Source organism: Quercus robur, chromosome 2 (assembly GCF_932294415.1).
Source record: "Quercus robur chromosome 2, dhQueRobu3.1, whole genome shotgun sequence".
Lineage (NCBI taxonomy): Eukaryota > Viridiplantae > Streptophyta > Magnoliopsida > Fagales > Fagaceae > Quercus > Quercus robur.
The window spans coordinates 19,202,846-19,219,237 of NC_065535.1; the positions used below are offsets into that span (position 1 = coordinate 19,202,846).

General features: G+C 33.7%; 2 protein-coding genes across 2 annotated transcripts; one reads left to right on the top strand and one right to left on the bottom strand.

Annotated features, from left to right (window-relative positions):
- Window positions 1–1,901: 1,901 nt before the first annotated feature.
- On the bottom strand, window positions 1,902–6,832 carry LOC126712776 (uncharacterized). Its single transcript, XM_050412233.1, has 4 exons — window positions 6,257–6,832; window positions 2,766–2,915; window positions 2,537–2,651; window positions 1,902–2,238 (listed from the first exon to the last, which is right to left on the bottom strand). The coding sequence occupies exons 1-3, from the start codon at window positions 6,488–6,490 to the stop codon at window positions 2,574–2,576; spliced, it is 462 nt and encodes a 153-aa protein (XP_050268190.1). The 5' UTR covers window positions 6,491–6,832; the 3' UTR covers window positions 1,902–2,238; window positions 2,537–2,573.
- A 6,050-nt stretch (window positions 6,833–12,882) lies between these two features.
- Window positions 12,883–13,827, top strand: LOC126712777 (VQ motif-containing protein 33-like). Its single transcript, XM_050412234.1, has one exon. It carries the CDS (start codon window positions 12,979–12,981, stop codon window positions 13,486–13,488), a length of 510 nt encoding a protein of 169 aa, XP_050268191.1. The 5' UTR covers window positions 12,883–12,978; the 3' UTR covers window positions 13,489–13,827.
- Window positions 13,828–16,392: the final 2,565 nt, after the last annotated feature.

Genomic DNA, 16,392 nt, shown 5'->3' on the forward strand with positions numbered 1-16,392 from the left:
TTGTCCTTGCCGACCACTACTGGTTCATCAGTTGTTCAGTCATTACCACTTACCTGTGCTAGTTGTGCCACCTCCCATTACTAGACAAAGAAGACTATTTTGTTTGTTTATCTGCCGTGGCCCTCCTACCTGTTACGGTGTGGGTGCGTTCTCTCTCTACCCTCATAGCATGCACTTAGTGGTTCCCACTCATCCTTCCTTCTTTTGGGCGGTATGTCATCCCAGTATGACATTTCTCCCAAAAAAGCCTGAGCAGGAACCCTAGAATAGGTTTGCCCCTCTCTCCACCGCCAGACCATGCCCTTTTACCTCTGACCCATGAACTCACCACGTCCTATATTGGCTGGGTACAGGCTGGTGATGTCTGGGACTTGCGCATACTTCACTTCTATGTATGTTCAAAGCTTGCCTGCTGCTCATGCGTTTGCCGTGATCTGGAGGCTTGTCAGCTCATTCTACTGATCATTTTTGGCTTCTTATGGCGTGGGTTGTTTTCTAATCTCCTATCCTCTATGCCTTGCTTCCTTTGGGGGCTAGGCTTTGCTAGATTATGGGCTTTCCTTCCTTCAACCTACTCTTTTACTCTTTTCATAGCCTTGCTATCATTTCCTGCCATACCACTCTGCCATTCCTACTGGACCTCTTTGGGCCTGTCGTTTATTCTTCTCCCAATAACTTAGTATGGTCATTGGTCCTTTTATTACATTGCTTGTGGGCTCCTATGTCCCATTTGTTTCTTCTTGGGCATCCTTGACCCATTTGCTTTCATTGGGCTTCCTTAGCCCTTTCCCTGACTCTGCATTCCCATGGGTTTTTATTTAACTTCTTTGGGCTTCTCCGGCCCAATTACCTTATCCCTCATCTTTGGGGCTCATGGGCTTGCCATCAATCCTTTTTTTTCTTTGTTTGCATTACTTCAGGCTTGCTGTGACCCATTTTCACTTTTTTATATCACATACTGCCCATGGGTTCGCTGCTTCTTTCTCTCCGGGCTCTTTTAGGCCCATTTGCTTCCTCAATACCCACTTGTTTATTTTATGGGCCTGTGATCCATTATTCCTGCCACTTGGACTTAATGGTTTTTCTATTCACTTACTAAGTTTTTTCTGCCCATGTTGCTGGGCGTCTTCTTTCTACTAGACTTCCCAAAATGAGCATTAACACTTTTCAAGAAAGATCTATGACGAAGAAGTCATCATGAAAACAGATGAGAAAAAGATGTTGTGCATGTGTGTGTAGGTGAGGGGAAAATAATCATGGATAGAGTACGCTATATAATAGTCAAGATTTACTTTTTCAAGTTCAAAAAACAAAAAAGATTTACTTCTCAAAGAGTCTTAAGTGTTTCTCAGCCAAAAAATAAAAAATAAAAAATAATTGTGAAGTGGCACATCATTTAAAATGAATCATTGTTCATTATTTCAGAAATTTTAAATGATGTGACATATATAGGCTTAGTTTCTTGAAAACTAAAAATTAATTATGAAGTACCTTATCAAAAAAATAAATAATTATGAAGTAGATTGTATCCATTTTCTTTAAAATGGAGAGGATCCTAATCAGGGAGAAGCTCTATAGTCGATTTAGCTAAAAGTTCAAGCGAGCACGAGGCTTTCTTTCAAGGAGCATTGATGGATTTAAATCTTTACGATTTTACCTCTGGTTCTGACCCAGGAATTGGAATGTGGCATGAAAATCCCAACTCACCCAAACTGGATAACTATAGTCATGATCAGCTATGTTACCTCGCTAATTTCTATTGCTTGTTACGTTCGCAAGCTATTACTTTCCATTATCTGATTGAAAATTAGAGTAGGTCCAATCCGAAGGAACTATATACATTGTCATAATCGAATATCTTAAATCAGAAAAGAAGACATATTCAGTTATGAAAGAATCAGTGAAGGGATATCAAGTATAGAGGCCATGTTCATTCACAAAAAGATTTACATAGTACTTATGGAAGGGAAGAAAGTACAAAACAAAGAAACAAAAATGTTGAGAAATCCATCTCATACCATTAGATAAAGAGAGATCTCAGACGTTACCATGAATGTATAACTATGCTGTGCATGACCCAGCATTATCCTTCAACACCATATATATTCTTGAGAAGAAAATTGCACTTCCAAACATCATGTTACATATCAAAAAGCAATTTGACATACATCGGCGCCCATTTAGTTAAGACAACACTACAAGTTAATTGGCAATTGCCTTGGTGCTACTGCTAACATACTGAAGAAAAAAAAACCTCCGTGTCAGCAGTTTTTTACACCAAAAAAAAAAAAAAAAAAAAAAAAAAAAAAAAAAAAAATCATAAAACTTTTTGCTTGTACATTATAAGAATTGAAATGAATTTATGATACAGGCTAATGTTCTTTTGATAAGACAAGAGTGACTTCATAAGAACAAGTGAGTAACTTGTAGCATGGAGTAAAAGAGGTTAAGAATATCGTTACTTGACCACAAATACAGGAATAAATGAGAGAATATATCTGAAAATGAATGTATGTCACTTAAAATCTTTTTCAACCTTTATGGATCTTTTCACCAACTGAGAAGCAATACTGCTACTTGGAAATAGGAGGCTCTCCTAACCACTTGGCACGAAAGCCTGTTCCCTTACAATCAGAGCAACACATTGATCCCTGGAAGTACCATGGCATTATAAAGGGTCAATCATACAGCTTTTGTAGAGTTTGTGCATTGAAAACAAAGGAATTATACTAGTTCTAGATTGAAGGCCTTGTAGATATATTTACCTTTCCAGAACAAATAACACAACTGGAGTTTCTTGAAGGGACTTGGCAGAGCATGTTATCCCCAAGAATAAAGAAGCCTGTACCCCCACACCATTTGCATTCAACATGTCCGTTTGAGTTGCAAGAAGTACAATTAATTGGTCTGGGTTGCTGAAAGTAGCATGAAACATTGGAGAAACAGGGAAACAATCAATATGCAGATTAGGCTTAACATCAAGCCAGTTGCACAAAAGTAGCAGCCCATAATAAATAAAGTAAATTGCACTCTTCCAACAAAATATCTTTCTGCAACTCGAATAGTGTACAGGGAAGTAATTCAAATCTTCTACAAGGTTTTAGTTTTCATAGACCAAATTTGTCCCAAAACCTACTCCATGTTTCTCTCCAGCACAAAACAAAATGGTTTCTCTCTCTATTATTTTATTTTATTTTTTCTTCTTTTACAAGAAGAAGCTCAAACATTACAATGAAAGATGGAATTTTCTGGAACCATTTCCTAGAAAATGTTTTAAGTACAAACTTACAAAGGATATCCCAAGAGCCTTTTTGTGGTATAGATCATCAGAAGAGCAGAAGTTCTTCTAAGAACAAGAATATTACTGTACCTTTAAATGACTATGGCAGAACAACATACATAAACAATGCCATGGCCACCAAATGCCACAAGCATAAAATCAAATTGTAATCACCCAAGAAAGCAAGCATATTACACTGGTAACTTAGAAATAGCAATTCATCTAATAAATACACCAATCATATAAAAATCCATAAACCATGTAAATCAGGGAAGATTGCAGAATTTATAATCCTAACAAAAAGATTACATTGATCTCAAGTTTAAAATGAATAGAAAATTAGAACACCAAAAAGCCATTTATCACACTTTAGAGAGGCAAAGCTCTAACAAGCAATCATACAAATATGCATAGAACAATCTGTAGCTTTGAACTATGAAAATATGACTCCTGTTTGGACCTGTGTATATTTAGTCCCCATGGAAATAACAGCTCCATTATGTATGCATATTATACACAAAAACAAGAAAAAATACTCATGGAAAAGAGGCATTGCAAGTTTAGAGTTTAATTGTGGGTTTACCTATTGTATACTTCCTGTGCACTTGGGCTATGCCTTTTTTGCCTTAATAAAATTTGTTAATTTAAAAAATAAAATAAAAAAGTCAAAGAATAGAGGATTGCATTGATGTTCTTTTTATCTTTTGATATACTGGCTTATCAGATGCATAATTAATGTTGAGTAATCCAAAGCAATTTTGTAAACCAAAAAATCTTATATGCACCGTCAGATTAATCTCAAAGTATGATTATATTATGCGTCGACGAAGCACTATGGAGCATCAAATTAATCCAAATATTGACTTTCTAAACTTAGACAAACAAACTATTATGATTGGAGTGCTGAAGGAAATCTGAAAGGCCAATCGTAAAGATCTAAAAACATTTGTAGGCAGGGGCGGTACTACAACGGACCTCGGGGATGAGGGGGGCCAAACCTCTTGAAATGCTTTAAGTTTCCCTTATATTCAAGGAAACTTTCAGTAAAACACACACAAAAACCAGTCTTATATTCCTGGCTCCTGGTTCCACCCCTGTTTGTAGACATGGCTAAAAATTTGCAAGCTTCCCCCATCCCCCTTTCTTCTTATCTTCTCCCTCTACCAAAATAGTAACTATCATAATAATGCTGATAAGTCTAGGAACTGCACCATCAATGAGTGACCTAACAGACAGAAAAATACATGTAGAAAGCACGTACCATATGCTCTGTTTCTATCTTTATGTAATTGGTCCACCTAATATTTCATTGTTGGGGTACATTCCTCCCTCCAAATGGATGAAATTTTTTTTTTTTTTTTTGGGAAATATCCAAAAGGATTGAAAGTATTTACTCCCCAAAAATTTCAAACATTGTTCAAAATTTTCACATCAAGCTAGGTTTGAGGAAACAAAAGATATTGAAAATTTAAAACATGCATGTAAAGCTAGGTGCCTTCCATCGGGCCTCAGTGTGGTGGCAAGTGCCTTCCATCAAAAGTGATAGGTCATAGGTTCGAGTCCGGGAATCAACCTATCTAAAGAAAATTTGGAGGTAAGGCTGCCTATCAATCACCTCTCTTAGAACCCCACAAAAGTGGGAGTTTTATGCACTAAGTATGACATTTATGTACATAGCAATTAAGTCTCTTCTACCAATATTATTGATTCAATCATGGAATTATAAAGAATGACTAACAAGCACTTTTTGCCATGCATTGATTGCACTAGGGATGGATTCCACAAGTAAGCTAAACACCTCATCCATGAAGCAACAACTGCTCACCAAAGAAAAAATAGGAACACGACTTCCAAAAAAGAAATTCTTAATAATAATACACTCTTAGAGGATAAAATTCTGTGATACTGTGATTCAAATCAGTAAACATAGGCGAAATGTATGAATAATTGTTATTTTTCACCATGTATCAAGACGTAAATGGCATCTATGCAAATCTCTAGATGCACCTGTTGTTATCAATGCTCACAAATACTATAATATATACCAAAAATAGGGAATTCTAAGGAGGGGTGGGAGAGGAACAGACTTTAAATAGGACTCTTTACCATAAAGATTGAATGTGTATGTAAGTTTCCTAAATCCTTAGTCTATGTACCCTTGTTCAGTACCTTCCTTATAGATGATAATTCACAGTAAACATAAGCTTTGTTATATTTAGCATTGAACTCCCAAACTAGATACTGCCACCACATAGTTGCTCAACTAGGTACTGAAGAGTCTACCATTATAAATTTATAGTCATTACTAAACAATTTAGATATGGTAATTAATATAACCAACAAAGAGCTTAAATTGAAGTGAATGGTAGAGTTTTTGGTAGGGCTGAAATTGTAGTGAATGGTACTGAAGAGTCTACTATTTGGCATTACTATAGGAAGTAGAGCTCTAAAATAGTAGTGTTTTTGCTAAATATAGCTTTATTTGAAATGTTGTTTTTAGTGTTTTGACTTTTGAGTATTTGGCAAATTGTAGTGAATGGTGCTTTAAAGTCCTAAATTTATAAAGTATAAACAGTGAATTTTAGAGTTTCCCCTAAAAAAAAAACTCCAAATTTCAGCTTTAACCTTTAAGGACTCCTTAAATATCTATTTTTTGTGGCTTAAAGTCCTATTTAAACACAGAGCCAGACAGACCCACAATACAATATTAGTACTAGTACTAGTACTAGGTAGTAAGATTTGTGTCCTCCTGTTACAAATTAGGTAGTTCCTTCTTATGAGGATTTTGCTTAAACTGTTAAAACAGAAATAAATTTCAGATTACTCAAACATCTTAAGTTTCCTAAAGCTGCTCTTCGTGTTGCCCAGAATTTCATCTATTATGCCAATCAACCAAATCCAAATTCCATGCAACCAAACACAACTTTAGTCGAACAATTCAATAAAGAGACAATAAATAAATAAATAAATAAGAACCTGAGAGATTAACCAGGCTTTCTCCATGCGCTTAACGAAATCGAAGGAGCTCTCATAGGAGTCCACCATTGAAGCCCGAACAACACAAACCCTAGAACTCGAGGTGGGCCTTGCAGTAGTGGTTGTACCATGAGGTACAAACACCCGAATACCAATCGGCGATACGAGGATTCTATTGTCAATTGGTTTCGGTGCAATCACAAGCCTACTACAACACATACTGCTCATCGTCATTTCTTCTCTTTTTGTTTTTACTTTTACTAAGAGGATAAACAAAATTTGGGAGATTGGTTAGTGCGTTGAGCTAAAGAAAGTTCCCTCGCTTTTAAAGAAGAAAACTAGCGGAGAAGATAGATCAAAATAATAAGATTAATATTATTATAGGAGTAGATGGACAGGATTCATTAAATTTTAATCGCCTCGAAATTTATCCAAAAAATAAAAATAATAAAGAATATTTTATTTTATTATTGTTAAAAGACAGAAGGAATAAAAAATAAAAAAAAAATAGGCCGCTCCTTGTTTGGACCAAGAGAAAAAGAAAAATGGTACAAGTATTGGTTTTTCTTGGAAAAGATGTGCAAGTTTGGAGAAGCAAGCAAAGTGTGACCCTCAAGTCGAGTAACGCGAACGTTGAAATGAAAATGAAAACTGGGCTTGTTTGGCCCAAACTCTCAGTTCCGTCACATACTATTGGCTTTCTATTAAAGCGACATTTTTAAAATTAAAAAAAAATAAAAAAATAAATAAACAAAAACCAGCACGAAACGGAAACGAAAATCAAAGTCTGACTGACAAAAGGACAAGGATGCAGCTCCGTTGGATTTAAGTTGTGGTCCTTAACAAGATTGAAATTTAGCTTGGAAACACATGTTAAATGTGAAATTTGGACATGGAAGCTTTGAATTAGATAGCACAATTCTTGTTATATATTAAAAAAAAATTGTCATAGTTAGAGGTGTTGTTGGATCAGTCCTGGTGCACAACATTCTGGGCCATAGTCATAGTCATAGACATAAATCACAAGTTGAATTACTTCTCATTCGCTCTCATCAGAAGTCAGAACTGAGCTCTCACGCTTTACCAGCCCATCAAAACTACTAGCTAGTTATTACCGCTGAATGCGGTAGCCGTAGGTAATACAAGAGAAATTCGATTTGTTAAGGGTGAACGAAACTTCTTCGCTTTTTAGATTTTTGTCCTTTTTTTTTATTCTTATTCGGAACGGAATTTATCTACAATATTTTAAAGTAATTATTTTATTTTTATATATTTGGTTTCTCTATTCTTTGCCTAAAAATTGAGTTTATCTATTGCTTTTTTTTTTTTTTTTGGAGAGTGAAAAGATAGAAGAGTTTATCTATAGTTTTAACAATATATAATTCAATTATTATTTTTATTTATAATTACAATTCAATCGATGTTTCATCATAATTACTGTTCTTCCCTAAAATAATAATAATAATAATTATCATTCGTGTACGAAATTGAAAGTTGTAAAGTTATAAATAACTTTCCAAGAAAACTATCAAAACAATTGTTGGTTTGAATGAGCAAAATTAATGTCACAATTTGCTAACAAATAAATATATGAGAATTCATAAAATACATAGCTCTAGCTCCCAGCTTCGATTATTGGGGGGGTGGGGGTGGGTGAAGCTTGAAAGCAGTGTAAACAAATTTGTAAAAAAAATTACCATTTATAATGTTTCTAAAAAAAAAAAAATATATATATATATATATATATATACCGTATATGATTGTTGACAACGGATCAGTGTTTAGGTGATCGATGTAGCACCAATCTAATGACTTCGACGTCTAATTCAACAGAGTATATAGTTGCCTATAGATGAAAACAGTGAAAAGTAGAGCAATGTGTTCATACCTATTTCTTGTTTTCGTTCTCCTACATGTATAACTCTTTCAAAGGGATTTTTTTTTTTTTTTTGGTGAATTTATTTAATATTTAAAAGCAAAGTACATTAAGTATGTCCATTAGACACCTGTACTTATGGCTTGTTTGGAAGTTTAGAGAGAGAGAGGAGAGTAGAGGGAAATGGTTCCCCTCCACCTTATTTGGATGTTTTTAAAACTAGTAAGGGGGAAGAGAGTAATTAGCCCTTCTCCTTGTTTGGATGTTTTAAAAATTAGGATGGAGAGGAGAGGAAATGATTAAAATAGACAAATTTACCCCTATTTGAAAATGGACTTGCAACATTAGTCTATTATTAATTTAGAAATGGTAAATTGGGAAATTTATCTAGTCAATAATTTATCTACTCTACTCTCCTTCCAAATCTCTCCAATTTTGGGGAATTAAAAATGAGAGGTTAAAGGTGGTTGAAACCCCTCCAAACTTCTTCCCCTCCTTTTTTTTAAAAACTTCCAAACAAAGTAATTGAATTACTCTCCCTCCCTCTACTCTACTCTCCCTCTTTTTTTAAACTTCCAAACAATCAATTATTGTCCGTATGGGAACAGCTTATTTAGCAAAAATTGAAAAAAATTTGTTGAAAATACGATAGATAAAAGTAAAAGTTAACTAAATAGTACAATGGAACGTATGAATATTACCAAAAAATACAATATAACCCATAAATAATAATAAAAATAACACAAAATTGTAAATAAACTGAAGTTTTCAGTTTGTCCCATACGCATGTGTTTACAAAAGGAACCATAGAGTACTCTTTTAGGAGTGCATTTTTGCAAAAGGTCCCACATATACTACAAACAAAAAATAAAATTAAAAAAAATTGGATACTGTATATATATTTTCAGTTAGCTGCTTTGCTCCCTTTCCCTTTTTGCTAGCCCGTCCGTTATTCCATTTGCCTCACGATAAGTATGACTTAGACAGACTGTCCAGTCTCTTAACAGAAGAATCGTGCAATCACAAATTAAAGAAGCCAAGGCTGGAGCCATATCCCCATGAAAAGTTAGATAGTTAATAATTAAAGTCTACCTCTGTATTTAAAAAATTTATGCTTGCCTCCCAAGCCATATATGGCCCTTGCCTAACTGCCCAAAGCTCAGCTACCATACCATCATTGTCATGATGGCCCTATAATGAGTGGCATAATTGCATCCATTGTGGCCTAGATTTTGGACATGTAATTGATAATTCCGCACTATTAATAACACTTCCTGGATAATGCACTTAATTTTTGGGTTTAAGCTCATCATTTATGGTCGAGTTCGTCTTTCATGCTCTAGATCTTAGGCCAAGATCTCGATACTGGCTAAATCGCAATTGGGTCTGTACCACATTGGTACCCCTTCTAGCCCTTGTCACTTTGGCAATTACCCTATCAACTACTATGCAACCTGACCACTAATCCATCATTGGTTAATGGTTATTATCTTTATCAAAGTATGTGTTTACATAAGGTTGTTTAAAATAATTGTAGGATCGGATAGACTAATCAAAATCAATCTAAATTCTAAATTTTGATATATTTTCCAACCTTAAAAGTCGCTTTTCCCAACTCCCCCTCTGGGAGATTCAACTATCTAGAGTAAAATATCACAACCTACACTTTGATATTAATCGAGAAATTTCCTTTACATCATTTTAACTATTGTATATAAATACTCCTTTGACCCTAATCTCATTTCCCTTGCCCCTCTTCTTCCACCCCCAACTTCACTCTTGCTCTTCAGTCTGCCCCCTCCCCCTTGTCCAAAAAAAGAATCACTATAGAACCCCATGATTAAGATTATTGAGAAGTTTTGGGGCTTAACTCCAACTATGCAGAGGCACATGATTTTAACTCTAATATATAAATATTTCCGTAATTCTAGTTTTATTTTTCTCTGTCACTTCCTCTTATCGAGGCACCATCTCACAAGTTACAACTTGTACCCCTTGAGATATTCACCTATTTAGAGTATATTAATCACAAGCTACATACTTTGACACTTATTGAGAATTGATAATTTCTATTTACCTAAGTGAATATGAATAGCTAGCTATGCATTGTGGAAGCAAGATTATTATTCAACAACAAATTATAATTCAACCATGCACATGAGAAAATAAATTATTAGCCAAGAACCTTATAACTCAACTAGCATCCCTTGCCTCTTGGTGTTTCAAATGAAAACATCTGAAGTTCAAATCCTATCTCCCAAACTTTCCAATTATAAAAAAATAATTGAAATTTCATTGAAGTTGAGATTTATGGGATGTGATCACTTCTCATTTAGAACAATTTTATTGAAAATCTTTTTTAAAATCATTGCATAACACTTCAGAAAACTTTAACTCTTAGAGGATTTCTAATCTAAGAAAGAGCCTCATTAGATAGAAGATTACCACTCACAAGGCTTGTATAACTTATAGAAGCTATGAGCAGAGAACTACCAAAACTCATGGAACTATGACCTTACATAGAGAAAACATGCTAGAATTTTTTTTGCATTTAACATTATTTTTGAAATATTTTAATTAGTTGTCATATTTGCAAAACTATGTAGCAAACTAGCATCTCGAGACTTTAAAACACGAGATCTGAACAAACCTCCACGAATAGACCTGAACCTCTTCTTCTTCCTCAGTTCTTTTTTTCTTCCTTCCAAATTTGATTCTTCTTCCACGAATAGACCTGAACCTCTTCTTCTTCCTCAGTTCTTTTTTTCTTCCTTCCAAATTTGATTTTTTCTTCCTTCCAAATTTGATTCTTCTAATTTGATTTGGTTCTATAGAAATCGAGTCCTATAGACTCAGGTTTACTTTTTACAAACTCGAGTCTATAAGACTCGAGATCTATGTGGCAAAAACCTCCAGATGAACAAGAGGAACTTGAGTCTTTGAAACTCAAGTTTTATACTGAACTCGAGCCAGTAAAACTCGAGACGCTACTTTACTGAATCGTTTCTAACGCATGCTAACTAACACTATTGTCTCCTGAATGCTTGCTAGCCTACAAATTACCTCAAACATGCTAGTACGACAAGAAAGCATATTAAATTTTTTTTTTTTTTTTTTTAACAAACCTCCCGTTACACACAATGATTCCTAACCATAGCAGGTAAAGTTTTTGGAGAACATGTTGTGTCGATCGAATACTTGAAGCATGCCAATCAAATGATCGAGGTTTTTAGACTAGAATTGTGTAAACCCTAAATTCCTTCTTGATCAAGCAGTCAATTAGTTTGGTCGAACATCCAAAAGAGTTTTACACTCAGGAGAAGCTTGAAAATAAGGCAGATGTATTGGACACAAATGCTTTTCACTTGAAGGAAGTTGGCTGAACGAGCTTGTTTATAAAAAACATAAATAACAAATAGTGTTAAATTTTTAAAAACATTTTGGACAAGAATTTTGAAATTCATATTTTATGAATGATGTGGAAATAAAGTGTAAACTCTAATGAGTGGATCTTGGTTTGTAGGTCACTTATCAAGTTTCAAGTATTTATAATCTTCAACATGAAACATTTCAAACCTTTCATTGAACACACATTTTCATCCTTATCATCAGTCCTACAATGTATCTAATCACATTTTAAGGATTTAGTCATGGAATTTATCAATACTCTCATTTTGGACTTATCTCTCTCTCTCTCTCTCTCTCTCTCTCTCTCTCTCTCTCTCTCTCTCTCTCTCTCTCTCTCTCCTAAGAGAAAGCACCTCATGGCATTAGGATCTTCTTTTATTTAAAATAGATCAACTTCATGGTTCATATTAAATATTACAATCTTCTCCAAAAAATTTATTAAATATTACAAATCTAAATTGTATATACGTCATTTAAAATTTTAAATGATGAAAATTCTATTCGCTTCTAAATAAATAATAAATAAAACGTTAATTATAAAATGAGCTCTAAATAGAGAAGATCATGTTTCTATCTCATGAGACAGTCTCATGGGGTCTTTTTCTATCTCTCAAAGGCACAAACACATTTCCAAACAAAGTAAAAATGCAAACATATCCTGATATTCGGTATCCCATTAATTACACAATCATGGAAGGATCCTTTAAATTCACAAGAAAGAGAGGTAATACAATTCAATTAAAAGAAAAAATAAATAAAGGATGAAACAGTTAAAGTAAAATTACATGCCCAAGTCTGTTTGGTAAGTCTGTTGCTACTTGCTATATTGAGTGCATTTTACGGATTTTCAACGAACGCCCCCACAGCATAATGACTTTTCTTTGCGGCCATTTTCCTTTTTTTCTTTTTTGGGATGACGTAGTTGAAAAAAAAAGTAGAATTTCCATTTCTAAGGAACTTCCTAAAATATAAACAAAAATAATTCATTACTTACAAAAGTCAAGCTTACAAAATTCTTGTATAGCTTGAAATGATGCTTGATAGAAATTGAACGATTAGAGTAATGATGTTTCTATAAATATATTTTGCCCACAATGATAATCTCATCAAAACTCTAAGAGTACATGTAATAATGTAATGTGAGATTGATCAGTCTACACTAAAAATCATTTTTTCATTATATGTATAAAAAAAAAAGAAAAAAAAAAAAAAGGAAAAGAGGTCAAGTGTTTTCCAAAGTTAAAAACCAAATGTATGGTACAGGTATAGCGTGAACTGGGTTGTATGTGAATATTCCTATACCTGAACTCACATTATAAAAACCATCCAAAAAGATCGCTCTTTAAAGGTTAAAGGGTCTCTCACTTAGTCTCTTACTCAGGCATTTACCAAAGAAAACACGTACACAAAAAAACAAAAACTGATCATTCTCTCTGGAATGGAAAAACATTCTACTTCTAGTACGACCAATTCCATGAATTCACCAACAGCAACAACCTTTGTGCAAGCAGACACAAACTCCTTCAGAGATCTAGTCCAGAAGCTGACCGGCATATCCGGTAACTCTGACAAACTCCCGGTCACCGTCCCTTCAAAACATCCCTCCAAACCATTCACTCCCGGTGAACCCGCCGGCCCTCGCCGGTCACCCTTCAAGCTCCACGAGCGAAGGAACACCCACACCATGAGAAAGCTCGAAATCAAACTGGGCCTAACCAATCTCGCCAACTCACCGATTCAGAGTCCGGTCACCCCACTCGGCTGCGACTCACCTTTCCTGCCGAGTTCCGGCACCGAGTCACCTTTGTCCGACGAGGACAAGGCTATAGCCGGAAAAGGGTTTTACTTGCACCCATCGCCGCTGTGTACGCCTAGAGGTACTGACCCGCCAGAGCTCTTGACTTTGTTTCCACTGAGTTCGCCGAGTCAGAAAGCTCGAGATTCTTAAATTAGATTCTTGGGTTTTTATTTTGGGCTATAAAAAAGATCTTTCAAATACTTTTTTGGCTCATAAATGGCTGGCTGGTTATTGGGTCCTTTTTCTTAATATATTGAGAATGTAAGATTTTGCTATATATTGCTATAACGGTGATTTGTACGTATTTGGAAGTTTTTTTGTTTTTTTTATCTTTTCAATAAGTTGTTGGAGGGGTAAGGAAAGTGAAAAGCTCTGAAGGCTGGAACTACGAGAGGTAGGTTCGTTGCTAACTGATTTAATTCTCCAGCCGATCGAGATGTCTTAACAATTTGACCTCCTCCATAATTTTTACTTGCCTACATTTTTTTTGCTTTTTTTTTTGGATGAATGGGATTTGATAATGTGAAAGGATTTTCTTTGAGGATCGAAAAAATTTTCATGTGATATTTTTGAGAATCGATATGTTGAAATATCTTGGTCGTTAATTTTTTTGGCTGAATATCTAGCTCATTAGATATTAAGCTAAAAACAAGTACGCGGAGTTGAATGGCAAATTTAGATATTATTGGTAGTTGGTTCTCTCTCTCTCTCAATTAAAAAATCAAAAATCAACTATGCATTGAATGTATTTATCCTCATCTCTCACATGGGATGGGGTCTACCTCATATAAGAGGAAAGATACATACGACATGTAATATCACCTTATTAAACAAATGTTATGTTTGATATGTCAAAACAATTATTCATGTGGAATTATGTGTGTGTATATACATATAGAGAGAGAGATATTCAAATGTAAATTGTAACGTGTAACTAATTTGAATGAAGTAAAAAATTTTAAATGAAAAAAAAAAAAAAAAAGTTTTATCAACCTGCTCGAGCGAGGTCAATGCAACCAAATTAATGTGATCAGAAAATCGAATGGATAGATCGGTAAATATAAAGTGTTTATCTACACAATTGGTTTAGCCTATTCAAGTGAGCCTTCAACAATGAAAAAATGGATAAGTAGGTACGAGTGAGCTTAGTTGGGTGCTTGGTCGATGTCCGCTCAACGGCCACTCAAGCAAGTCCACAAAGCTCACTTGAGTGAGGGTTGTCTTGCTTAAGTGAGACTGTCAAAGAAAGTGCAAATTTTACCTTTCAAATAAGGAGTAAAAAAGAAAAAAGAAAAAAGAAAAGGGAATGAATCGCATCACCTATTTTTAACTAAGTAGTAACAGTTAGAGCTTACACAGTTGTTCCAACCAAAGTGACTTTTAAAATGTGCATTTTCAAGATCTACTATTCATTATCAATAAATATAGACTACATATTCTTCTTCTTCTTCCTTTTTTATAGATTTCACACCATTAGAAATAAATTCAAATAATTCTCTAAGTTTGATGATTTAGTTATATCTTGGAGACCAATTTACTTGTAACCCTTTAGCAAACTCTTTGTGTGGAGGCAAATATTATCTTATAGATAACAAATTCATTCATGCATCCAAGCCATTAAAGATATTATTGTGCTCTTTTATTGTTTACCGCATAATAGTTATTTCTCTTCGAGAGAATTGTAATAGTTATTCTTTAATATGCACAATAACTTAAAAAAATGATATATCTAAAAAAAAATACAAACACGTATATAATAATTACAAAAATAAAAAATCATCCGTAAAATGTAATCTGTCCTTATTTTACACACACATGCACGTATATATAATCCTTAACAATATATATATATATATATATATATATATATATATATTCATCTCTCTAATACCAAATTAATTATCATGCCTAAAAAAAACAAAAAACGAAACTCCAATCCTCATATAGTCACGAAATCTCTTTCCACCACAATTGTGATTTACCCCCAATGACCTTTATTGCTCAAATTGTCTTGTTGTTCATCTATAAACTTTCATCCCTAGCCACACCCTTAATAACTATTTGAAGTAACAACCTTTTTATTATCACTCGATACCTTTAATTTTAGTTGTTAAATTGTAAGTGCGCGCGCACACATACACGCACATATATGCAATTGGAATACAAAACTCCTTCGACAACTAATTCACGATCAATCCATAATTGATGATGAACTTGCTCACAACCCGCAACCCTCTAAGACCATCCCAGTCATTGTCCCAAACATCAGAGAAAAAATTTCTACATAGGTATGGTCCTTTTGTATTTTTTCTATTTCAATGTCCCTTTATAGTTTTGCAACTCTTACGTTCAGTTTTCAAAATATCATGTATTTAAAGGCATGTTTGGTATGAGGATTTTTGTCCTTGTTTTTAAAACAAAATGAAAATAGTTTTCACATTTTTTGTGTTTAACACTTTGACTCTCACTTTTAAGAACAATTTTAAAAATACTAAAGAAAAAAATGATGATTAGAAAGATCATTTCTACTTTGAGATTTTTTTTTTATAAAAAAATAACGTTTAGATTATTTTTATTTTATTTTTTTGGGATAATGATAAGTTTCAATTTTTTTTAGATAATGATAAGCTTCAAAATTGAAGTGTGAGAATATAACTAATGTATCTTTTTTATTTTTATATAATAATACGTTTCAAATTTGAAGTGTAAATATTTTTTTTGTGATAAAGATAAGCTCATTAATTTAAGAGATAGAAGAATTTAGGCAAATTTGTTGGTTCCACATTTTTTTCAATTTATATACAATTATGCCATTAGAAACATTTTCTATATCTTGAAAACATCCTCTCAGTTGTTTTCAAAATCTTGTTTTGAATATGAAAAATAAGAAATAATTTTCTGAAAACTATATATAAAAAACTCCAGCCAAATAATAAATTCATATGTAGGATCCATCATTTTCTGCTTTTTAAAACAAAAAATTATATTTAAATCCTCTTACTCAACATGCCCTAAGTTGTTCTTGATTTTTTTTTTTTTAATAAAAAAGTTGCA